Source organism: Salminus brasiliensis, chromosome 24 (assembly GCF_030463535.1).
Source record: "Salminus brasiliensis chromosome 24, fSalBra1.hap2, whole genome shotgun sequence".
NCBI classification, from domain to species: domain Eukaryota; kingdom Metazoa; phylum Chordata; class Actinopteri; order Characiformes; family Bryconidae; genus Salminus; species Salminus brasiliensis.
In genome coordinates, this window is record NC_132901.1 from 4,101,445 (window position 1) to 4,126,625 (window position 25,181).

Below are 25,181 nucleotides of genomic sequence, written 5' to 3' on the forward strand. Positions count from 1 at the left end.
CTGGTCATTTCACCACATTACACCGAAGCGCTTTTCCAAAATATAGGTTAATACGCTTCTATACAGGTGCTGGTCATAAAATTAGAATATCATGAACAAGTTGATTTATTTCAGTAATTCCATTCAAAAAGTGAAACTTGTATATTATATTCATTCATTACACACAGACTAATATATTTAAGTGTTTATTTATTTTAATTTTGATGGTTATAACTGACAACTAATGAAACCCAAATTCAATATCTCAGATAATTAGAATATTACTTAAGACCAAAACAAAAAAAGGATTTTTTATAAATGTTGGTCAAATGCTGCTGGTCATTTCACCACATTACACCAAAGCGGTTTTCCAATGTGTTAATCTGGTGATTTTAACTAAGGATTTCTAATTATACTAATGCTGTATTATTTATCTGTTGCTTTATAACGCATGTTTCATCACTACTTGATCTTTCTTGTTTTTTTTTTTTTTTATTTATTTATTCTTTATTTTCATTTATGTTTCCAGATGACTTATGATTTTTAATAGTTGTATTATTGAACTGAGGGACTGTTAAACAAATGAGTAATCATTTATCTGCTAATGTATGTATTCCGTTTGATATTGTGACTCTGCTGCTAAATCAGAGAAGTTGAAGTGACGACTAGAAACCCACCCTTATTGCAGATATTAGATTATCTGTATGATATTTTATTAACTGGATCAAACCCACATTAGAGAATCTCTGGAACAACCACATGATAATGTCTTCCGTTCTGTTCAGACGCTAGAGGGCGCTCCAGAGCGAGTCCAAAATGCATGAGAATATGTCAGGCTCATTTCACAAGCTGACGGACAAATCAGAAGAAAAAACATAAGAAAATATTACAGAGATAAATAATGCCACTCAGAAGCTTACATATCCTCTTCTACAGCAAACGAATTAAGCCTCGCAGTCTTCTATTTCTTTCTTTATTACCGTCGGTCAGTTACAGATGCTGGCCGCTAGACGGCGACAAAGCGCCAATTTCACTGGCGTTACTCTAACACGGGGATTCTGATACAGTACCTGCTGCAGCGGGTCTGCTCATGCTGAACATGATGCTGCACTATTTTCTGTTTATTATTCATATTCCAGTATAATTATACTCGCAGTCTACAAACATTCATTTTCCTTCTAGACCCTAATCTTACCTCGTACTGCCTTTCTCTGCTCCTCAGTCTCTTCACATCTCCGGTGTACAGGCCGGTCATCAAACCTTGAGGCCTCAAGAGCTCTTCTACTGAAAACACAAAGTCACTAACAAACCCTCTCCTGCCAGCAGCCACAGCCCAAAAGGTGTGAAGTTGTTTTAAGTACAAACGGCGTAAAATATTTGTCTTTCGTAATAACGAAAATAAAGACCAGTAATCCATCCCACACTGAGAGAACCCCTCCAACCCCCTTATTACAGCAGACTCCCTCAAATTCTGGTCTGTTTACTGAAAACAAATCTAATCTTTTCCCAATCATTTTGTTTACAAGGATTTTTACTAACTAGATAATTGTTTAAAAATAAATAAATCTGCTCATTACAGGGTGCAGTAATTTCATTACATATAAAATCCCCACACAATAAGAAACTCTTCTGTGGGGGCTACCCAGAGAGACAGTCAGTATTTCTATCTGAATCACATGACAACACTTTTATTCATATGTGCTCTCAGCATGTGTTCTATGCCATTTCTCACCTGAACCACAACAAAACCACAGTGTAATAATTCACTTATTTGAAATGTTTAAAGAAGCATTTTATAAAAACAACAAACTAAAGGCAATAAAATGGAGAGAGAAGACATACATTTGTGGAAAATCAAGAGTAATGAAGCAATACAAATGTTAAGGACAAACACTGCAATTATTGTAAATAAGCTGTCAGTCAACAACAAATAAAAGAAACAGTTTAGAAGCAAAAACACTGAATAAAAACTGTAATGTGCATCACAAATTTGTATTCAAACAGTACTGAGGAGCTTCTCTCCAGGAGCTAGACTATGAAAGTCTGTAACTACATATAAAGGCACAATATACAGAACCTGGTGTATGGGATGAGGTAGAACCTCACCACTGACACTGAGGCAGAAAACAGGCTGGTTGAAACTCAGTGGTCAGAGTATTGTCTGCACTGTGAGAGGTAATCTGGCTTGGACACACATTTTGTTCAGTACCGCCATGAACATTGAACAGGACACTTAATCCCAAGATAGTGCAGATAAGCCATCCCTGTAGCTGCTTAAAGAAGCCCTACAATGGAGAACTGTATTTATCTTGGCACAGTTGATTAATGAGAGTTTAGGTAGATTGAAGTGACAAAGCATGAACCACAACCACGGTTGTCTCTTCTGTCCAAAGAAAATCCAGCAGAAAGAAAAGCAGAGCTGTAAAACAGGCCAATTCCAAAAACCCCAGTACAGTACAGTACAGTAACCCCATCCACTAGCAAAAAAAAAAAAAAGTAGGCACCATTCTAAACATACAATGGCTACTTCAGGGGTTTTCTAAAACCAGGATGGCCTTCAGCACCAGACACGAGTTGTTGTTGTGACTGCAGCTTTGCCTGTGCCAGTGTACACATACATTTATCCCAATTTAGCAAGCCAGAAAGCCAAAGCTGGACAAGCTTGGTCATGGTTAGGATCACGTGTTTACATACTTAAACAAACTCTAAAAAGCCACAAGTGACTTCACCAAGAACACTCCAAACAAAGGTGCTTAAAAGGAGTCCTAATCAGTCCAGTCATGAACAGCACCTGTGTGCTGGAGATGAGCCTCAAGTACGGGGCGGAGCATGGCCCTTGAACATTAGAGCACATAACTTGTGCATGAACTCCCTACTAAGGCCGGCAGAGGGCGACATTACAAACTGTAGGAAACTCAAATCACTTAAAAAAAAACCTAACAAACAAACAGAAAAACCCAGACACCACATACAACGAGAATAAAAACACACCTGACAAAGTTTAATTAAAAATATAACAGGACCTGAACCCAAAAGCTCAAACGAGTCTCTGAGGATGACCCATCAGCTTCACCACATCTCAAAGCGCTGGTCTGACATAAAGAGCTGCTTCTGTGTAATTCCATTGTTGAAGAGCCTGCAGAGACAAAACACTCATAACACGTACAGTTAAGTAGACAGTATTTAAAGAAAACAGTTTGATGTGTATTTGATTGAAAGCATACACACAGACGCAAACACAGACTCACCTTACTGTCTGTATGTGGCTGTTTGAGGAGACCACACGGTGCACGCCCCCAGCCCCGTGATCAGTGATGTGATTAGTATTTAAACTGGAAAACAGAAGAATTGAGTTTATTATAACACAAAACTCTCATATTACAACTTATATGATCACACAGCAGTGCTCTCACTGCTAACTCACTCTAGGACGCTGATTTTGTGCAGGTGTGGAAGCAGCAGCTCCAGGCAGTGGTCAGTGAGCTGGCAATGACTGAGGTCCAGTTCTGACAGCCCTTCACAATGTTCCAGAACCAGCGCCAGTGACCTACAGGCCTGCAGATCCAGTGGGGTGTGACTGAGATCCACTTCCTCACCCAGAGCCCGAGAGAGAGAGACAGCGCGCCTCACACACTCCGATTCAGTCCCAACATGGACAAGAGTCAGGAACTGTAGTAGCAGAGCTTTACTGCAGCTGAGAGAGAGATAGAGAGAGAGAGAGAGACAGAGACAGAGAAATATAGACAGATGCTATAGTACAGATGTTTTTTCATTATGCAGAAACAGTCTGGGTTTAGTTACATATGTATATATTTTTACTTACATATCTATGTTTTGCTCTTTTTCCTTACCTCAGACTGACTTTGTGTACAATGGTGATAAGCTGCTCCACACCGGCGTCCTCGATCTCACAGTCCTGCAGACTGAGCTGAGTGTGTGTGGAAGCTCTCTGAATGGTCGTGGAGATGACTCTGCAGTCCTCAGTGCTCAGAGTCAGTGTGTTTGTGTGAGCTGTGAGGTCCAGAGTGGAGCTGCAGGAGAAGTCCAGTCTGTGCTGCAGAGCGGAGAGCAGAACTGCTGCTGCTGTTCCCTCAGAAACACTGCAGCAGTGGAGCAGCCTCAGCAACAGAAGCCTGTCAACACTGAAAACACACACACAGATTTTATCCAACTTTACTATGATCAGGAGGGGCAAATCGAACTTAAAAATTCCAGATAATCTAATCAGAACCACAGGAATCAAAACAACACATTTGAAAATGTAACTGTCAACATCACAAAAGCTTGTTCCAGTGCAGTAGCAGTTCTCTTGTGATCTTCAGAACTTCAGACTTCATACTTAACATTTAATGTTTAAGAATAACTGATACTGTGTGAGTTGTAACACTACTTCAGGACATAAAAAAATGGCCACATCCAGGCTTAGGCCTTAAAAAGTTATAGACACCTGAGATTTGAGATGTGGTTGAGGAGAGGCACGATTCGCTCTAGCTCCCCCTCTGGTATGGAAGTCCACAGAAGGCTGAGAGAAACTGTGCTGCAGTGCTGGAGGGTGAAGCAAAGGGCAGCCCAGTGAACAGAGTCCAGATCTCTGCTGTTCAGGTTAATGAAATTCTCAGCTGAGCTCAGCAAGCTGGACACACAGTGAGCAGAGCCAGTCTCATAGATCTCTCTGATCATGGACAGAACGAAGCTGGCACTCAGCCTGTGAAGAGGTCACACACACACACACAGCATAATTCTGCATAATTTCTGAAATACTGAACAGCTTTGCAGTTCTACATGTTTGTGTTTTACCTTCTGAGCTGAACTCTGTCCAGTACAGTGAGAAGTTCTCTGATGTTCTGTTGTTTAATGTTGCTCTTTCTGAAGTCCACAGTGACACAGTGATACTGCAGGAAATACTGAATCATTTTCCAGTTCAGAGAGCAGGGAGTCAAATCTCCACCCACTTTCTGTAGGAAACACTGAGTAAACTCCTCTTCCTGAGCTTCATATACCACTACAAGCAGCTGCTGGAGAGCCTCTTTAGATAACCTACACACAAACAGAATACACAAAAGTACAGTGTGTTAGCTGTGTAAATATGAATTAATTTCTATACACACACATATACTCTGCTCAAAAAATAAAGGGAACATTTAAACAACACAATATAACTCTAAGTAAATTAAACTTCTGTGAAATCAAACTGTCCACTTAGGAAGCAACACTGATTGACAATTTCACATGCTGTTGTTCAAATGGAATAGATAACAGGCGGAAATTATTGGCAATTAGCAAGACACACTCAATAAAGGAGTGCTTCTGCAGGTGGGGACCACAGACCACTTCTCAGTATCTATGCTTTCTGGCTGATGTTTTGATCACTTTTGAATGTTGGTGGTGCTTTCACACTCGTGGTAGCATGAGACGGACTCTACAACCCACGCAAGCGGCTCAGGTAGTGCAGCTCATCCAGGATGGCACATCAATGCGAGCTGTGGCAAGAAGGTTTGCTGTGTCTGTCAGCGTAGTGTCCAGAGGCTGGAGGCGGTACCAGGAGACAGGCCAGTACAAAAGGAGACGTGGAGGAGGCCGTTGGAGGGCAATAACCCAGCAGCAGGACCGCTACCTCCGCCTTTGTGCAAAGAGGAGCACTGCCAGAGCCCTCCAAAATGACCTCCAGCAGGCCACAAATGTGCATGTGTGTGCACAAACGGTTAGAAACCGACTCCATGAGGATGGTATGAGGTCCCAACGTCCACAGATGGGGTTGTGCTCACAGCCCAACACCGTGCAGGACGCCTGGCATTTGCCAGAGAACACCAGGATTGGCAAATTCGCCACTGGCGCCCTGTGCTCTTCACAGATGAAAGCAAGTTCCCACTAAGCACGTGACAGAGTCTGGAGACGCCGTGGAGAGCGATCTGCTGCCTGCAACATCCATTCAGCATGACCGGTTTGGCAGTGGGTCAGTAATGGTGTGGGGTGGCATTTCTTTGGAGGGCTGCACAGCACCTCCATGTGCTCGCCAGAGGTAGCCTGACTGCCATTAAATACCGAGATGAGATCCTCAGACCCCTTGTGAGACCATATGCTGGTGCAGTTGGCCCTGGGTTCCTCCTAATGCAGGACAATGCTAGACCTCATGTGGCTGGAGTGTGTCAGCAGTTCCTGCAAGATGAAGGCATTGAAGCTATGGACTGGCCCGTCCGTTCCCCAGACCTGAAACCGATTGAGCACATCTGGACATCATGACTCGCTCCATCCACCAACGTCACGTTGCACCACAGACTATCCAGGAGTTGGCAGATGCTTTAGTCCAGATCTGGGAGGAGATCCCTCAGGAGACCATCTGCCACATCATCAGGAGCATGCCCAGGCGTTGTAGGGAGGTCATACAGGCACGTGGAGGCCACACACACACAATACTGATCCTCAGCCTGTAGTGTGTTTTTCCACTTTAATTTTGTGTGTGACTCCAAATCCAGGCCTCAATTGGTTAATAAATTTGATTTCCATTGATGATTGTTGTGATTTTGTCAGCACATTCAACTTTGTACAGAACAAAGTATTCAATGAGAATATGTCATTCATTCAGATCTAGGATGTGTTATTTGAGTGTTCCCTTTATTTTTTTGAGCAGTGTACATACACACACATATATACATACATGGACACTTTTTTTTTTTATTAAACCAAACATTCATACAGACCTGATGGTCAGAGATCCCTGGTGGCACAGCAGGACAATGAGAGACTGGACTTCCATTGTGTGTTCAAACAGGTTCACACACTGGACATTCCAGAGTCTCAGCAGAGAGGCTAAGCTGCTCAGGACCCTGGACAGCTCCCTCACTGACTGCTGTGTTCTGCTCAGGTCGAATGAGAGCTCTTCAACGCTCACTGGAACAGAAGCTCTCACTGCCCTCAGAGCTTTCACCATTTTCACTACCATTGAACCACTCAGCCTGAAACATCACAGTGTAGAAAGAGATGAAAAACAAATGGTTTATACTCTGGTATATAACTGGTACTGTTTCTTTCATTTTCTAAGGCCACCCTAAGACAGTGTGTGAAATCCGGTGAGCAGAGTAAATTAATGATTTGAGTAAACCAGCTTCAGACAAATCTATGTAAACCTGCTCAACTGCAGCTAATGATGCCAAACAGCTAACAGACTGTACCCAAAACACAGGGGAGCTCATTACAAATAAATATTTAATTCATTTCCATAGCAATTTTAACAACAGATGTGGTCATAAAGTAGCTTGGCAGAGATCCAGGTCTAAGCATCTTTTGAGCAAGCCAAAAGCAACAGTGGCAAGGAAAAAATCAAAAGAAACCAGACAGCACAACAAAGAGCAGAACAACAAGAAGAACTGGACAGAAAGAGCAAGATAATGAAGAGCTATGGCTAATGTAACTGCAAGCAATAGATTATGAGAATGTGAGTGTAGGACACATGCACGATGTAATATTAAAGACCATATAAGTCATACAGACATGTGCACAGCTATGTATTATCTAGTGTGTTGTGAATGATAGTGGTAGCCAGGTCGGGCAGCACCAGGATAAAACAGCAGGGAAACATTAGACAACAGGGAATTTCGGGAAAAGAGACAGAAAGAAAACCGAAAAGAAGAAAAAACAAAACAAAACAAAAAACACAGAGTTAGGTGGCAAACATAGGCGAGTTTACACAGCAGGAGAGGCTGATCCAGGGGTAGGCAGGTGGCAGCAGCCAACCACGAAGGGACCCGGACAGCAAGGGGCAGCTCAGGACATGGCAAAAAAAAAGGAAAAGAAAAGTAAAAAAGAAAGAAGGTGTTTAGGAACATAAATATGGTCTATGGCCTGTAAAGGATGTAGTTTAGAAAGACTACAGAAATAATGAAAACCTGTAATCAGAGTAGTATAAAACATTGGTAATATGTAAGCCTGTAATGGTGGAGTAACAATTTACAGGCTACTGCAGCAAATCATTATGAAATAAATTTAAAGTTTTAATCGGTTTCTGCACATATCAGTGTAAAATGCTAACCCTATCTTGCCCCCCCCACCCCCAGACACGACTGTGATTAGATGATAAGTAACTCTCTGAGAGATGTTAGAGGCATGCTTTGTGTTCATGGTCAGCAATGGTCTTTTTCTAATAATCTAAACCATGGGACATCCACTCCTGGGAAGACTGGCAACTGTCCAATAATAAATAATCTTTCGGTCCAATGACTGTATGTACATGTAGGTAAGTGCAAGTGTGATTGCTGTGGCATTTAAAATGGTTTAAAAGAGGAAACCTTAACCATAATTCAGAAACAACATCAGAAACTAGTTTAGTCTTCAGTTCATACTTTAGAGTGTGTAGGTGTGTAATGTGTCTGAAGAGAACTCTGGTTCCTCTGAGAGAGATGGCTTGTGGGTTAAGAGTAAGGTTGAGTCTGGAGGCTGAGAGGCCCAGCACTCTTCCCACAGCCCTACAGTTAGAAGTGGGCAAATTTCCTTCCAAAGAGAGAGTGAAGCCTAGAGCCTGTAGGAAAGGAGCAACCTGCTCTGCCTTAGGTGTCCTCCATGATAATTTACACAAAGTCAGGAAACACTCCTCAGCACCACTGAAACACAAAAATAAAACCACTCACAAACAAAATAATTAAATCTAGTTCAATTTAATTCCAGTAAAGAAACACTTTTCATCTTTTATCTTTCACAGCACAAGGTTAATTCTTTAGAATATGGCTGTATACTGTTTTAGATTATAGCAGTTACCCCACCAGGCTAAAGAAATCTGGAGCAGAACAGTACATTTAGATGCACACAGAGGAATACATCTGCAAAATATTCAAAAGACTTCAAACGCTATCAGTGAATACGTACAGGATTGAGATCTGAGATAATATGAATGTAGATTTGTTCAGAGCTAAGAAAATTAATTCTGCAACAAATTGTATTAAAACCAGATATATTTTCATCTCTGGATGTCAATCACTGATTGATCAGGACTAAACCTCACTGACAGGCTTCACACTCACCTCAGCTGGGAGATGAAGGGCAGACACTGAAGGAAACTCCTCACTTCACTTTCTTCATCTGACCAGCCTCTCAGCTCTACAGGTTTCTTTACGGTTTGGAGTTTCAGCACTTCTAGGAGGAGGGAGCTCTTTCTTTCTGAGAGGTTTATGTTCCAGACTGCAGGAGCTGACTGGTAAACAGGCTGTAATGCTGGAAGAACACTCCTGCCTGTTTGAGACTCATAGACCTTCACTTGTGAGTAAAGATCCAATAGGAAATTACACTGAGCAGCAGCACCATGTTCAAAAGGAAAGGTTGTGTAGGTGCAAACAGATGTTAGCAGCTTAATGAAACTCTGTCCTGTAGCCATGTCACATTCTGCTGCTGCAACGATCAACTTCACCAGAAAGGGAAGAACACTTTGTTGTGTACTGTGAGAAAATCTGTTTAAATAAAGAGCCAGAAGGTAGACTGTGAAGATTAGGATGAAAATACATTTTCCTTCAGAAAACAATTATTGTTGTCAATTATTTAAACTGATTAGTAGTGTAGTGTTTAAATTTTTTTTATAAATGCACAAACAAAACAGCAGCAGAGAGGGCTGGCACATGTGTCCCCCAAAGAATATGTTGTCTACCACCACATCAACTACAATTATCAACCACACAGCACTGCAAGGTTCTACAGAAGCACCAGTGTGAAACTGTACATTCATATGTGGGGTTAACATGGATCCCATGGACAAAACCTTCTGGCTCCAAGTAGGGCTAGCCATACAGCCTCCACATGGGCATGTTACCTAGGTATTGACAGGGCATGGTGAGAAAATCGGCTTCTAAATTACTCATCATTCAGTAGTACTAACAGTATTTAAATACCAAAATGAAAGAAGTTAGGTATGTTTTACTTTTAGTCAAGCTTTTAATTAACCCAAGAAAATTAACTAATAGTGGATACATGGAAATACTATGTATCCACTAGTAGTATCCTCAGCATACATTTCCTTTAAACAGAATGAAACACAGCATGCACTGTGCTCTGTCTAAACACAAGAAGCAAAACAATGTGACCTGCTGTCATTTTTACCCAAGTTGTCAGATAACATGTTTGTAGATTAAATTCCTTTTATATTTTACTAAAGCTTTAGCTTGTGTGGCTGTTTTGTGTTGTTTTGGCAATGGTTTGTAATTTTAAACATTATATTTAATGAGTTGATCAGAAAGACGATTTACAAAATTCACAGGCCTTCAGTAGGGCTATACAGTGCAATGCAATCAAGACTTAGCCTTGCATGAATCACAATGTGAACATCTCAGGCAGTAAATTGTCGGCAGAGCACTAAACACAACTCTACAGCCATACAGATAGCGAGCAGGTTTCACACTCACCTCAGCTGGGAGATGAAGGGCAGACACTGAAGGAAACATCTCACTTCACTCTCTTCATCTGACCAGCCTTTCAGCTCTACTGGTTTCTTCACTGTTTGGAGTTTCAGCACTTCTAGAAGGAGGGAGCTCTTTCTCTCTGAGAGGTTTATGTTCCACAATGCAGGGCCCGACTGGTAAACTGGCTGTAATGCCGGAAGAACACTCCTGCCTGTTTCAGTCTCATATTTCTTCACATGTGAGAACAGATCCAGCAAGAAATTATCTTCATCACCATATGCACATGACCTTAGTTCCTCTACAGTTGTGTGAATATTCTCATTTTGATGAAGAGCTGCTTGCAGACACAGATCCAGCAGGAATGACTTCACCCTCTTTCTCCACTCAACAAGGCTCTCATCATGTGTAGATGTAAAACTGAATAAACCAAACAGATCAGAAACACAAGGAAGCGTAAGGGTAATTGCAGAAACATAGTGCAATACTTCTAACCCTGAAAAAAATACCGTGGTATGCAAAAGTTTGGGCACCCCTGGTCAAAATTACTGTTTCTGTGAAGGCTTTTCCAAAATACATGGAATCAAAGATGAAAGGAAGAGTCTTTTTTTCATTTCCATCTTTTCCAGTTTCAAAATATTTGGCCAACCTGCATAGTCAGTAACATCCACTGTGGCAAGTACCACAGCCTGACATGTTATAATTGATAATGTTTGTGTCTGGAACTGTGAGGGCTTTAAAGTTCCCTTAAAGTAATATAATCAAAATCATTTTGATGGTACACTGACCACTGCATGAGACCTCTTGCAAGAACTGTGTAATGCTTTGTAACCAGAGCCAAATTTGTGTACAATTCTGTAATATTACCACCTCAGTCCACATGCTTCTTTCACTTCAGATGCCATGGCTGATGAGTGCTGGGGCAATAAATAAGAAGTTAGAATATTTATAAAGCTATGAAAATTACATTTTTGTGAACATGCCATAGTAAGCTAATTCAGATCTAAGAGCTTAGTAAAGGTTACCCAAGAGCTCAAACCCTTTAAAGTGGACAAACACCATGCTTAATCAAAAACAATTCAAAGACAATCCACTTAAATTGTTAAATATCTTTGACTTCATACCTTTGGGAGATCAGTTTTTCTACTGACTTAACTAATAACAGAAACAGAAACTGTGACAAGGGTTGCCCAATCATTTGCATGCTACTGTTTAAGGTACTGAAGTTAGCAACTAAACACATATGCAGTGTCCCATTAAGGTAAATATTTTCCGTTTATGAGCAATTAAAAGAAAGCAACTACATGTCCAACAAAGTGTAGATGTGATTCAGTGATTCAAAATCTACAGTGTAACACATTCACAGGGAGTTCCTTGTGAGAGGCTGAAAAGAAATCATACAAAAAATAAAACAAACTAGCTTATAAACTTCTAGATTTCTTTAACATTACTTTAAAATCTGTCAGACTGTTCTTGATAGGAATAACAAGTAACACTTCTCACTTACCTCAGCTGAGAAATGTAGGGAAGACACTGAAGGAAACTCCTCACTTCACCCTCATCATCTGACCAACCTCTCAACACTACTGCTTTCTTCCCTGTTTGGAGTCTCAGCACTTCTAGAAAAAGGGAGCTCTTTCTCTGTGAGAGGTCTAGGTACCAGACCTCAGGAGCTGACTGGTAAACTGACTGTAACACTGGAAGGACATTCCTGCCTGTTTCAGTCTCATAGTTCTTCACATTTGAGTACAGATCCAGAAACAAATGACATCGGTCAGCAGAACCATATTCAAAATGAAGTTGTCTAAGACTGAAGTTTGCTTGGGTGCACACAGATGTCAGCAACTTAGTGAGATTCTGTCTTGTAGCTGTATCACACTCTGCTGCTGCAGCAATCAGCTTCACCAGAAACTGCAGAACTGCACTTGTATTGTGCAAAAATCTGTTTAAATAAAGAGACAGAATGTAGACAGAGAAGATCAGGATTAAATCATGAATGAATTGAAACGGTGAAACGGTTCTGAATTATTTTTTTTACTGTGCTCACACAACCAGTGAACTTCTGTTAAGTGTATATCACGGGTAAACTAGAGAAAAACAGTAAGACTTATATAGGCATGTGAACAAATTGGGACACCTCTTTAGGAAAATATACAAACTGACAGCTATTCACAATACAGCCAAACACAACTAATATTACAAGTGGTTTCTCCAAATTCAACATAAAATTGACTGTCTTTTTACTTTCTCTGAATTATTCAATCCCTTTCAAGTCCCTTTTAGTACTTAGTCGAGCATTCTTCTGCTGTTATGACCTGCTGCAAAAAGGATAGCCCGATACCAGCTTCTGGAAGCATTCCTGAGAAACCTTAGCCCATTTTTAATCGGCAATGGCCTCCAGTGTTCTTGGGTTTGCATGCTGCAACTGCCTTCTTCAAATCTCACCAAAGATTTTCTATGGGTTTCAATTTAGGCGACTGTGATGACCACTCCAATATCTTCCAGGACTATGTCTGAAACCAAGCCTTGGTGGACTTTGAGGTATGCTTGGGATCACTGTCCTGTTCAAAGGGCCAATGATGCCCAAGCTTCAGATTCCTCACAGAATGCATGACAGTATCTCCTGATACTTGATGGAATCCATCTCACACACGCTGCAGTCAGAGAAAGCACCTCATTTCTTAAAACGCTTTACGTCGTATGCTTCATTCTTCTTCCTGCAGACATACTGCTGATCCATAGTCCCGAATATATCCAGTTGTGGTTCATCACTCCACAGTAGGCAGGGCTGAACGGTAGGTAAAAAAAATGCTAGACTCGCTAATATTGCAAATGTTCCAATGCAGTTTTGAACATATTGGAGGGACTTCCAGACATGTTACCTGCCCCCCGTTGCCTGTGCTAAGGCCAAATAAGCCAGGCAGGCAGATGACATAGTGACTGTAAGAAATATCTACTGGAGCCATTTTGATCAGAGCCATAGTGTGTGTGGCTGTGTTTGTGCTGCTGGTGCCCTTGTGCAATACACAAGTGTAAATTTGACCAGCACAGAATCAGTTATTTGAGACTGATTGGCCAGTCACCGGTTACGGGCGATCATGCTTGTCATTTGGCCATTTTTGTTGAATTTGTTGTCCCTGTTAATTTCACATCAGGAGTACCAGTAATCCCTGGCAAAATGTACTGCACTGTGAAGCTCAGTATTCTGTCTGAACAACACTAAACACTGTCACACTCTGCTGCTGCAACGATCAACTTCATCAGAAACGGAAGAGCACTTTGTTGTGTACTGTGAGAAAATCTGTTTAAATAAAGAGCCAGAAGGTAGACTGTGAAAATCAGGATTAAATCATGTAGTTGAACGAAAATACATTTTCCTTCAAACAAAAATTATTGCTGTCAATTAATTAAACTGATTTAAAGACTCATAGTCCTTCACTTGTGAGTAAAGATCCAATAGGAAATTACACTGAGCAGCAGCACCATATTCAAAAGGAAAGGTTGTGTAGGTGCAAACAGATGTTAGCAGCTTAATGAAGCTCTGTCCTGTTCTACAGAAGCACCAGTGTGAAAGTGTACATTCATACAGTGGGGGAAAAAAAAGGTATTTAGTCAGTCACCAATTGTGCAAGTTCTCCCACTTAAAAAGATGAGAGAGGCCTGTAATTGACATCGTAGGTAGACCTCAACTATGAGAGACAAAATGAGAAAAATGCAGGCTATGCCAACTAAAGACTTACAGTTTCATGTTTTTTGTGCTTTTTTAATTCTGTAACTAATTTTAATAAAACCAGATATATTTTGTCTCTGGGTGTCAATGACTGATTGATCAGGACTAAACCTCACTGACAGGCTTCACACTCACCTCAGCTGGGAGATGTAGGGCAGACACTGAAGGAAACTCCTCACTTCACTCTCTTCATCTGACCAACCTCTCAACACTACTGGTTTCTTCACTGTTTGGAGTTTCAGCACTTCTAGGAAGGCAGAGCTCTTTCTCTCTGAGAGGTCTATGATCCAGACTTCAGGAACTGACTGGTAAACTGGCTGTAATGCTGGAAGAACACTCCTGCCTGTTTCAGTCTCATATTCCTTCACATGTGAGAACAGATCCAGCAGAAAATCTTCTACACCACCATGTGCACATGACATCAGTTTTTTAACAGTTTCAGCAGGTTCCTTCTGATGGAGAGCTGCTTTCAAACATAGATCCAACAGGAATGAATTCACTCTCTTTCTCCACTCCTCATTCTCATTCTGTGGAGATATGAAACTACAGAGATAGGAAATTATTCAGAAATGCAAGCAAAAGTGAGATAAATACCAACAGCAGTAAAAAACTCTTCATCAGCAGCGGTAAAACTGTGTCTGTGACTGCAAAGAAACACACTAAAATTAATTATGTAGATGACCTTTTCTATATGTTCTAATGCCAGTATAATGGAATAACTAAAAAATAAAGCCTTCATCTGGTTTCTTATTTTCTGTTCTTGTATCTGCTGCAAAATGCACTACCGAAAAGAAACTTACTATCACTACTCATATAAAAACAATGTCATCATTAAACATTAAGGCTAATACAAATTTCCTCCTAATTTCCTACATTTCCACTAACTTGAGTTACTCACCTTAGCCGGGAGATAAATGGCAGACACTGAAGGAAACTCAACACTTCACTTTCTTTATCTGACCAGCCCCACAGCTCCACTGGTTTATGCACAGTTTGGAGTTTCAGCACCTCTAGGAAGTGGGAGCTCTTTCTCTCTGAGAAGTCTATGATCCAGACTACTGGAGCTGACTGGTAAATTGGCTGCAATGCAGGAAGAACACTCCTGCCTGTTTCAGTCTCATATTCCTTCACATGTGAAAACAGATCCAGCAGGAACTCACACTGAGCAGAAGCATTATTGACATAATCATATTCATTAAAAGGGAAAGTTGTGTAGGTACACACAGATGTGAGCAGCCTGGTGAATCTCTGTCCTGTAGGTACGTCAAACTCTGCTGCTGCAAGAGTCAGTTTCACCAGAAACTGGATAAGTGCATGATGTCCAAAGTAAAAAAAACTGTTAGACAAAAAATATGCAGAATGAGAGAACATTGATTAAAACATGTAGTTTATTAGGTGACAGTTTATCTGTGAAAAGTGGCCCTTTTTACTGCATTACTGCAGCGGAAACAGAGTAAAACAATGTGGGATTTCTACTACAATTACTGTGAAGTTCATATTATATATATATATATGTTTTGATATGACCATGTAATATATAACATATAAGACTCACCTCAGCTGGGAGATGAAGGGCAGACACTGAAGGAAACTCCTCAGTTCACTTTCTTCATCTGACCAGCCTCTCAACACTACTGGTTTCTTTTCTGTTTGGAGTTTCAGTACTTCTAGGAAGAGGGAGCTCTTTCTCTCTGAGAGGTCTATCATCCACAATGTAAAAACTGACTGGAAAACTTGCTGTATTGCTGGAAGGACACTCCTGCCTGTTTGAGACTCAAAGTTCTTCACATGGGAGTACAGATCCAGACGGAAATCATCTACTTCAGCATGCGCATTTGACATCAGTTTCCATACAGTTTCAACAGGTTCTTCCTGATGAAAAGCTGCTTGCAGACACAGATCCAGTAGGAATGAATTTATTCTCTTTCGCCACTCATTGCTCTCACTTTGCTGAGATCTAAAACTGCAGATACAGGAAATGATTAATTGAAAGAAATACTCGCAACAGTTAAACCTTTTCAGCAGCAGCAGAACTACTACTGTGACTGCAAGGCTATATTAAAAAAACTCTGTAGATGACATTTTTCTAATGCCAACATGAAGGAATTACATTAGATTGTGATAAAAACATGAGACCACAACAAACCATTATTCCAAAAACAATTCTATTTTAAACAAACTTAGGGAGAGGCAACAGCTTCAGCAGTCCATCCAGACGAGAAAACATGCCAGTGACATACTGCATGGGGAGGGGATTTGGATGTGCCAGGAAGACTTTTGATTGTTGAATGTGTCTTGGAGTGACGGATATGTTTACACTGCTATAACGTGGCTCAAATGGGTCTCAGACCACCTCCAGAAGTGGTTTGAGTGATTTGTATCTGGTTTTGATAAGTCTTGCATTTTTATGTGGCTTTGCCTTATCCAGATATAATCTGGATTACTGCATTTCAGAAGAGTATATCAAACAGCTGATTTGTTTGCGACCCAACTCTGAGCATAATCTAGTGGTGTACGCTACTCGCCAATGAAAACAAACAAAGCTGAAATTGACTTATTAGGCAGCAGCTACATTTTGGTGCTAGTACATGTCCAATACTGCAGCATCATTTAAAGAGGAACTTTTAAATTTGTATAAAAAGCCAACATCTGCCTTGTATGTAGAGTAAAATCCAGGTGTGATTTGTTGCTCACCTCCAACTCCCTCTACAGTCTATAAAGAGGACACCAGCTCCCACCCACAACCTTACCCAAAGGCATTTTTCTCATTTCTTCCGTTTCGTTTCAGTGCAAATGGTGGCACAGACTATGACAACAGCAACTGTTATACTTCCATGTTTAATCTGCAACTCTTGGGTAACATGCTTGTGTATTGGACACGATTGGGTCGGTTCAGCAGCATGTTAAAGTGATGTAGAGTTGTTTAGTGTAGCATTTTTCCTCAAAACTCAATCTGCTACAATTTGAAAAGCTGTATACCTAAGGGTTAGGAGAAAAAATATTTGATTTTTGAAACAATTTTTAAAAATCGCCACTGGAGAAAATGCAAGATAAATCAAGGTATAATAACCTTACCGGATCAATAACTTTGTATATGACTGTTATTCACAATATAATACTGACCTTAGCTGGGAGATGTAGGGCAGACACTGAAGGAAACTCTTCATTTCACTCTCTTCATCTGACCAGCCTCTGAGCTCTACTGGTTTCTGCACTGTTTGGAGTTTCAGCACTTCTAGGAAGAGGGAACTCTTTCTCTCGGAGAGATCTACAATCCAGACTGCTGGAATTAATCCATATATTATTTTTAAGCAGTGAAATTCTGCATCCGTTTTCACAAGGGATTGCAGCTTTATCAAAAAATTACAAACATGAAATGGATCCTCATAGAAAGAACTCAGAAGTGATGACACAATGGCACTCTGCTGCCCATTTGATTCAAAAACTGCAGCTCTTAGTACAAGATCACGCTGAATGGATTCAAATATCTTAGCCGGTATCAGAGAATCATCAGGCAACTCAAACCTGTGGAGTTAAACACACATTAACGCAAAGGATTAGTTAGTTCAAATGTGTCTGGCAAAAAAAGACAAAAAAGGCTTATTATAAACTGTAGAGGAGGGTGAAATAAGCTTTGTGTTTTGCAGCTGCTTTTTTGCCTCTCTGCCTGGTTACCATTATAGGTGAACTATAAATTGGGTTTTGTACGAATTTTAACATTCTCACGTAAATACGGATAAAAAAAAATTAAATGTAGGGTTACCAAATCATCTTACAAAGAGTGTCACTTGGAACACTTGCAGAGACGGATGATGCAAGATTTATTGAAAACAGGGTGAAACACAAAACGGAGTAAACAAAACAGGATAACAAGAGAGGCAGCAAACTAAAGGGCAGAACTAGAAATCAAATGTAATGTAACAACAGACACGGGCGGGGCAAAACAACAGACCTGTGACTGGGAGGAGGTTGAGCTTGGGATCAGGAAGACAAGGGACATAAGAGGGAGAACAACCCACAACAGCTGAGCAGCACTCAGAGGGGATAAGGAAACAAACGAAAAACAGAAATATAACGAGGGAAATAACAAAACACGAAGTAGAGCTTCCGATAGCAAACGGAGAAGTAATAAACCAAAACCATGAAGCAGTGATTCGAATAGCAAATGGGGGAGTACTAAACCAAAACTACGAAGCAGTGCTTTGGAAGACAGGGGAGAAAAACAACAATGCACAGGCTAAAAACAAAAGCAGAGGTTACAAGGAAAAAGCGATAAACAGGGCTACCAAAGACAGGTCGTGTCAAGAGCCGAGTCCTGGGAATGCCCCCGGGGAGAGCATGACAAGGTCCTGACAGTGTGGGATTAAAATTTCTGGTCAAGTCGATTTAAAAGACCAATAATAGTTTTTACCAACCTTAAAAACTACATGGTAAATGTCCCTATAAAACTCACCAAAATCATCATACATGACATTGATTCCAGTAGCATGAGGAATGTGAAAATGAAATATTCATCTGTCAAACACAAATATTTAACTACATTTAAAGCATCATTACATTGTGTTTTTACATTACAGCTTCAAATGCATGTCAATGCTCGCTGACCTGTAATAGGATGAGTAGTGGTGCTATCATTGCTACTCTGGGCCACCAATAACACCAATAACATAATAATATAATATTATATATATCTATTATTAAAAAGCTTGTAAAAATGCATGTGAAAAGTGTTTAGTAGTGGTGGTCGTAGGGGGAGCCCAGGAGCAAGAAATGCCAATTATCTGGCTAAATTGTCCAAAAAAACAATATATGTTAATATTATTAGGGTTTGAACCCTTCAAAAACATCAGTAATGTCAGGTGAAATGAATTAAGTGCTGCACTACTCACCGAAGAGAGTGTTTCTGTGAAAGGGCCTGAAAAATCATTTTGGGGCAGGCATCACTGAGCTGGTGTGCATTTTCTCTACAGTGTAGATGGAGGTTGATCTTCTCTGAGCTTTCACCAATGGCCCTTCCAGCATTTCCAAATACGGATGCTTCACCAAAAACAGGAAGGTGCATCTGTTTCCCACACACATCCAGTAAAGTTGTGACATTTTGGAAAAACTCACAACCCAGCGCTGATATCCAAATTTGACAGAGGATAGAAGGTGTAGCTCTGCAATAATTATCACAGCTTAAATAATCATTCAAAGCATTGCAATAAAGTATTTATTCAAATAACAACTACAAAGTAATACAAACTAACTACTTACTGTACATAAATACATACATACCTAAGATGTGTTAGATGTGAAGTGATTCTGAGAATCATCTGGATCCCAGAGTCAGATATATCGCAGTCCTTTAAGGTCAAAATAACCTGTTTGCTATTGGACTGGCTGATCACATAAGACACTGCACAGCACTGATGTGGATCAAGGTATTGTCCACTCAAGTCTAAATGAAAATGAATCTTCTCCAGAAAAAGCAGACAAGCTTCAGGCGACTGGGATTCATACAAACACTGGCACACAAAAACAGCATCACTGTTATCTTCCTCATCATTATCTTCATCATGCTGAACAAACGTGTTCATGACTTTCAAGAAAAATCCATCAGAAGCTCTTCTGATCTTATCTTCTGAGAAGAGATTCTTCAAGAGATCAAGATTCTGTTGTGATAAAAGTCCACAGAGGAAAGGAATCAGGTGTTTCAGGTGCTTTTTCTCTTTTTCCAGAGAAAGTTGGAAAATCTTGTCAATTTCATCTGGATTTCCAAGGAGCCACAGTGCAGAGAAGAATTCCTGTACAGTACTGTGCAGAAATGCATGGAACTCTTTCACAGAGGTGGGGGTGGCTTTAACTGTGATTTTCTTCAGAAAAACTTTACTGATTTCAATCTCATCGCTGTCTATGTTTGGTAGGTTTACAGTTTTCTGCAGTGTTGCACTGAAGGCACTTTCCATCAAGGAAAACAGCTGATCTCTAATGTCTTTCATGTATTGGTCGATTTGCCTGAAGGTTTTGTTTCCAGCTTTTTTCAAGTCTTGGCGGAGGATGTGGACATACATTTCTGTAATGGTCAGTGGATGCCTAGCAGCTGTGAGGTTGCTGAAAGAACTACAGGTTGCAACCATGAATGCATACATTGGGACGTGGCAAAGGCTTATTAGCTCCTGGTTGTTCAGAAAAATTTCAGCCTCAGAACTTAGCATATAAGCCAAGTAAATCCGAACAGACTCCTCACTGAACCCTTGGACATAGATTTCACAAGCAGGCCAGTCTGACAAAAAAGAATCGTCCTCCAACTCTGATCTGCATGTTATCACAATCTTAGCCTCTGGAAGAAGGTCACCATCCAGTATTTTCTGTAAAAGAGGGTTTTTCTGTGTAGTATTGATGCCATCAAACACAATGATAACATTTTCTGAGTGTTCCTCAATATCCTGCCACACCTCCTTTCTATCCTTTTCCAGAGGATTGCAGTACAGGTCAAACAGAAGGGACTCCAAGGATGTGAAGCTAGAGATTTGGGTTAGTGTAGCTTCATCAAAGTAAAACATGTAGTCTAATGCTCTGCTGTCTTTTTGGGACCAGATGGAGAGCATTTCCTGGACAACTGACGTTTTTCCTATGCCAGGTTTTCCTATGAGCAGGATTGCCTTTTCACGACTGTGCAGAAGGTCATCAGGTGATAGTTTCTGTTTCTGCACCGGAAGGTAACTCCGAAGTTTCTTGTGGCGAAGTTTCTTACATTTGTTGTTTTTCTTTTTAATTTTACTTTGTGCAGAGTTCCCATCTGTGTCAGTGTCGAGGACTACGGGTACAAAAGTGAACTTTCCTTCTGTCTTGTGTTTTCTTCTGTCTCTGCACTGCTCCCTCTGTCTTCTCAGTATGTTTTGAGCTTTTGTTTTAAGCCTTTTCTGGTAGTCATGACAGGGCTTCGTACCTAAAAATCATTACATAGGTAAAACCATTATCCAATGTTATTAAGAACGCATGAGCCTTCATATTCAACTGCAAACTATATATTCCATTTTCCATCACAGGTTGACACTAATGTAAGGCTAAAACATGTTAAGTGCCACAGGCATTTTCTACTGTAATGCTGTTTTCATTGCCCTATCAAATTCCTCAGGCTTACAATACATGCATGTGTATTCCGTTTGTTTTTATTTATTTATTTTGATTCATTAAAACAATGGACCTCATTCATAAAAATGAGCAAACTACAAGTAATTTATGAGTAAAACAGACCTTAACAATTATTTCCCCACCTGACTCACAAAAGCGCCGTAAACACTGTTTTATTAGTAGAATGTGTGCATGTTAATGAATACCAACAATTGGAGCGAATCTTTGCAAATACCATACTATTACTGTAATCCACCCAAGAATAACCCAAGAATTACAAATTACCACCTTAAAAGGAAGCTCCTTGGACGAAGGAATCATAGCAACGATCTCCAAAAATAAAACAACTATTCTGAGTGGAAATCAAGGTTTTATTGAAGTGCATACAAATCAACATCCTTTTATTTTCAAACGATATATTTGTTGCTCACTTGAAGGAACTTAATATAGCGAGGTATAACAGCTATATGTACAGTAATATTTTCGCGGAAGACCTGTTGCACATGACCCTTCAGATGGCGCCTGGTCTCTCATAGAGGGATCATACAAATGCCTGTGGAGTTGCACCTCCTCTGCAAGAGCTAAGTGAAAATCATTAATTTTGCTAATTCTGAGATGCACGACCATGCAAAGTGACAGCGTGCGGGGCCAACGTAACTTTTTCCAGCACAATCAGTCAAGTATACATGTAAAAAAAAATAATGCGCTTATCTAAATCAAGCACAGACAGCACATGTAACAGGTAAGGAAATAGAATGGCATCTGTGGGACTCCCTTCTCAAAGCTGGCTCTAAAATGTCGCATAAATACAGAAGAACGGATCTCGAAGTGTAAAGCCACTAACCAGCTAGTCCTCAGTCTTAGCTAAAAAATCTGTACAACCCCTAAAGACGCTGAAGTTTTCTCTGCAGAGCTCTGTCTGCTAAATCCAGCAGCAGCACATGATCAGCCAATTTCTGACTATTACAGACCTAAACTCTTTTATACTTAAATAATTCACATTTAATAAGTAACTAATTGACCATATGTGCAATAAAATAATTTAGCAACCAACTGCTCTGTACTAGCTACTGGATTTTTCTCTGAATAACAGGCCGTAGGAAAACAACTGTTGCTTGTTTAGTGTAATTTGTTTTTTGTTATTTTAATTATGTATTATTTAATTCTTTAATTATCTTTATTTAATCTTTAATTATTAATTAAGCATAATTCAAATGCAGTCCTGTCAAGTGACACTTTAGTATTTTGGACGGTGTGCACACTTTACATGTGGTCAGGAGCAGGCCTTAACTCTATTCAACTACGAACACTTTAATGATTATGGATATTTACAAACGATTCACATGCAAAATTATTCTGCTTGTGTTCTGCAAAATTTTCCTCGTTGTTGTCACACTTAACTGTTTCACATCTTCAAACAAAATGTAAAAAGCAAAGGCAACATGAGCAAAGGCCTTTTTCAAAAGAAGACCAGGACTCACCAACACTGTAGTCAGCCTCTGTGTCTTCCCTGAAAGGAAAACAGCAGATCCAGTGATGTGAGTCCTGATGTAACGTCCTCTTCCTGGTGATGTCCAGGATCCTGAGTAACTCATAACTGGCTCCTTCCCCTTTCTTACTGACACAGTCCAGTATAAACCTGGCTTTGTCAAAATTTCTTCTCTCTGCTTTGAGAGCATCAACTTCAGAACCGTTCAGTACCTTGCGCTGGTAGAGATTCTCAGTGATGAGAGGAAAGTTCCTCAGACGAGTCACCAGATCTGCTCTGGCATTTCTGAGGTATTCAGCTGCACTTTGCTGAGCACAGGCCATGGTAGAGTTTCAGCAGCTGCATAGTACCTGACTCAGTCCTGTTGCATCCACCTGAGACAGCAAAAACAAAGCAAGCTAAACAGTTAATCCATATGTAGAACTAGTGCTACATGTTAGCTAACTCTTAAAAATCAGATTTATTTATTCAGCAATCATTAAATTACAGTTAAAACTGAAGCAACATTCAGTAAAAAACATTTCTGTAGATATTAGCTAGATATCAGAAAGTGCGAAGCGTAATTCAAGGAAGGAACGGTTACTGCTAGCACTAGCTAAATTACAACAGCGCTAGTTAGCATACAGGCTAATGGCCTTACAGATAGAATTAGCTAACTAACGTACTTTTAGCAAACTACTAAACAACATTGTAATACTGAAACGTTTAATACATTATTATGCGGTTACACTATTGTGAAAATTGTGTTTATGTAAAGAATTAACTCGTTTTTCCCCAGTTTTTGACGGTTTCTCTGCAGAGCGAGTCGCGAACTGCTGAACGACGGAGCTCGAGCGCTAAAAATAGGCCCGGCTCTCTGCCGCCCTCTACAGGTCCGCCAGAAACCAGCGCTTTCTTTCAGAAACTCACGGTTTTTCTCAAGGACTCTCAAATGTCCCTCAATAAACGAGTTTTCTGGCCACTTTCGTCATTTTTATATTTTATTCTCATGTCCAGAAATCTCGCAAACAGCTTAAACAGGGAAATGAGCTAAACATAGAACCAAAAACTCATTGTAGCGAATTTACGAGAAACTCGGAAACGCAAACAGAAAGTGAAACCAACACAAGAACCGAGTTTTAAACACAAAAACAAGACACGTAAAGTCATATATTTCATATAAGCGGTGATTTAAGGCTGAATCAAGTAAAACGGCAACGCGTCAGAGCCGTGCGGTTTAAGGATAATTAGCTAGATAATTAATTTAATTTAAATTTACTCTTACCTTCCAGACGAGGAAGAAAAACAGCGGTAAAACTGCAGACACGTGTTTTAACATGTTAAAAAAGTTGTTCCCTACGTAAACGAAAACCAGGCTCGGAAAATGGATCAGATCAGCCGGAGGGATGAAGTAAGGGAATCTGCTTCAAACAGGAAACTCGTGAATAAAGGAGAGGCCAGGTGTTTCGAGTAATTACGGTTAAACAGCCGCGCGCACACAAAAACAGAGCGGAGGGCGCGGCTTTTACACACTTAGCGGTAAAATCAACTGCATTCAAACCCGAGAGGGGGGAAGCCCTGTTCCTCATGTACAGACACCAAACATGTCAGCAGTACTCTATACTATAAAATATAAATAATCAGTATTAAATAATGATCATGTTTTCATAAATCAGATAATGACACAGATATGATAAATACAACAGCCGTCTGCAAAAGTTTGGGCATCCCCTGTCAAATTCTATATTTTTGATTTCACATTTTTTTACAGCGTGGTTGTCCAATCTCATCCGCAAAGGGCAGGAATGGCTGCAGGTTTTCATTCCAGCCAAGCAGAAACACGTGATCAGGCGTTTGAAGACTGACCCGTTGATTACACAAGTATCCCACTTGTGCTGGTGGTTTTATGTTTTTCCAGTATATCATGCAAATAAACTAAAATGTTGTCTAAAAAATTCAGACTCATCTATGCTGCTTATATGCAGTAGTTTTTATTGGTGTAATGTGGAGTTCAGAATTCAGCACAGTGATGGCAAAAGGAAACAAGCTGGTCCTGACACAGATGCTCATTTGCCTCCTCCGAGGAGGTTATACATTGTGTGGTTGGGAGGGGGGGGGTGAGTCGCTGATGATGCTAAACTGATGTGGTAAAGGTCTCTGATGGTAGAGAGGATTGCTAGAAGCTAGTGTCTAAGATGATAAGAAGCTAGTGTCTAGAAGCAAACAGTCTAAGGTGATGCTGGTCAGCGCTGTTCTAAAATAAGATATGCTGCTGAGAATTGGTTTATGCTGGTCAACTGAAGCCAGTTTATGGGGGTCAGAGCTAGTCTGATCTGGTTTTAGATGGCCGGATGTGGCTAAAGCTGGTCTAATCTAGTTATGCTGGTCAAAACTATTTGAAAGTGGTTTCTGCAGGTATGTACTGGTCTTCGCTGTTTTATGCTGGTCAAAAAAGCCAATAAATATGGATCAGTAATGCAATTTTAGACACTGAAATATAAGTGTAAAGACAAAC

The 25,181-nt window shown here is 40.3% G+C and overlaps 1 protein-coding gene across 7 annotated transcripts; it reads right to left on the reverse strand.

The window, feature by feature from the left end:
- Positions 1-670: 670 nt before the first annotated feature.
- On the reverse strand, positions 671-24,097 carry LOC140546869 (uncharacterized). 7 transcript variants are annotated; one of them, XM_072670302.1, is made up of 21 exons: positions 23,952-24,097; positions 22,680-23,061; positions 19,360-21,013; positions 18,972-19,241; positions 17,206-17,607; positions 15,638-16,045; positions 15,307-15,418; positions 14,981-15,207; positions 14,218-14,625; positions 11,860-12,294; positions 10,359-10,772; positions 8,991-9,413; positions 8,316-8,573; positions 6,678-6,932; positions 4,777-5,016; positions 4,427-4,684; positions 3,831-4,121; positions 3,404-3,673; positions 3,228-3,311; positions 1,175-3,115; positions 671-828 (listed from the first exon to the last, which is right to left on the reverse strand). In XM_072670302.1, exons 2-20 carry the CDS (start codon positions 23,008-23,010, stop codon positions 3,049-3,051), a joined length of 6,807 nt encoding a protein of 2,268 aa, XP_072526403.1. In that variant the 5' UTR covers positions 23,011-23,061; positions 23,952-24,097; the 3' UTR covers positions 671-828; positions 1,175-3,048. The 7 variants fall into 7 exon arrangements, with proteins under 7 accessions (XP_072526403.1, XP_072526402.1, XP_072526400.1 ...); XM_072670301.1 differs by having other exon boundaries at positions 4,427-4,612; positions 14,981-15,418; XM_072670299.1 differs by having other exon boundaries at positions 14,981-15,418.
- Positions 24,098-25,181: the final 1,084 nt, after the last annotated feature.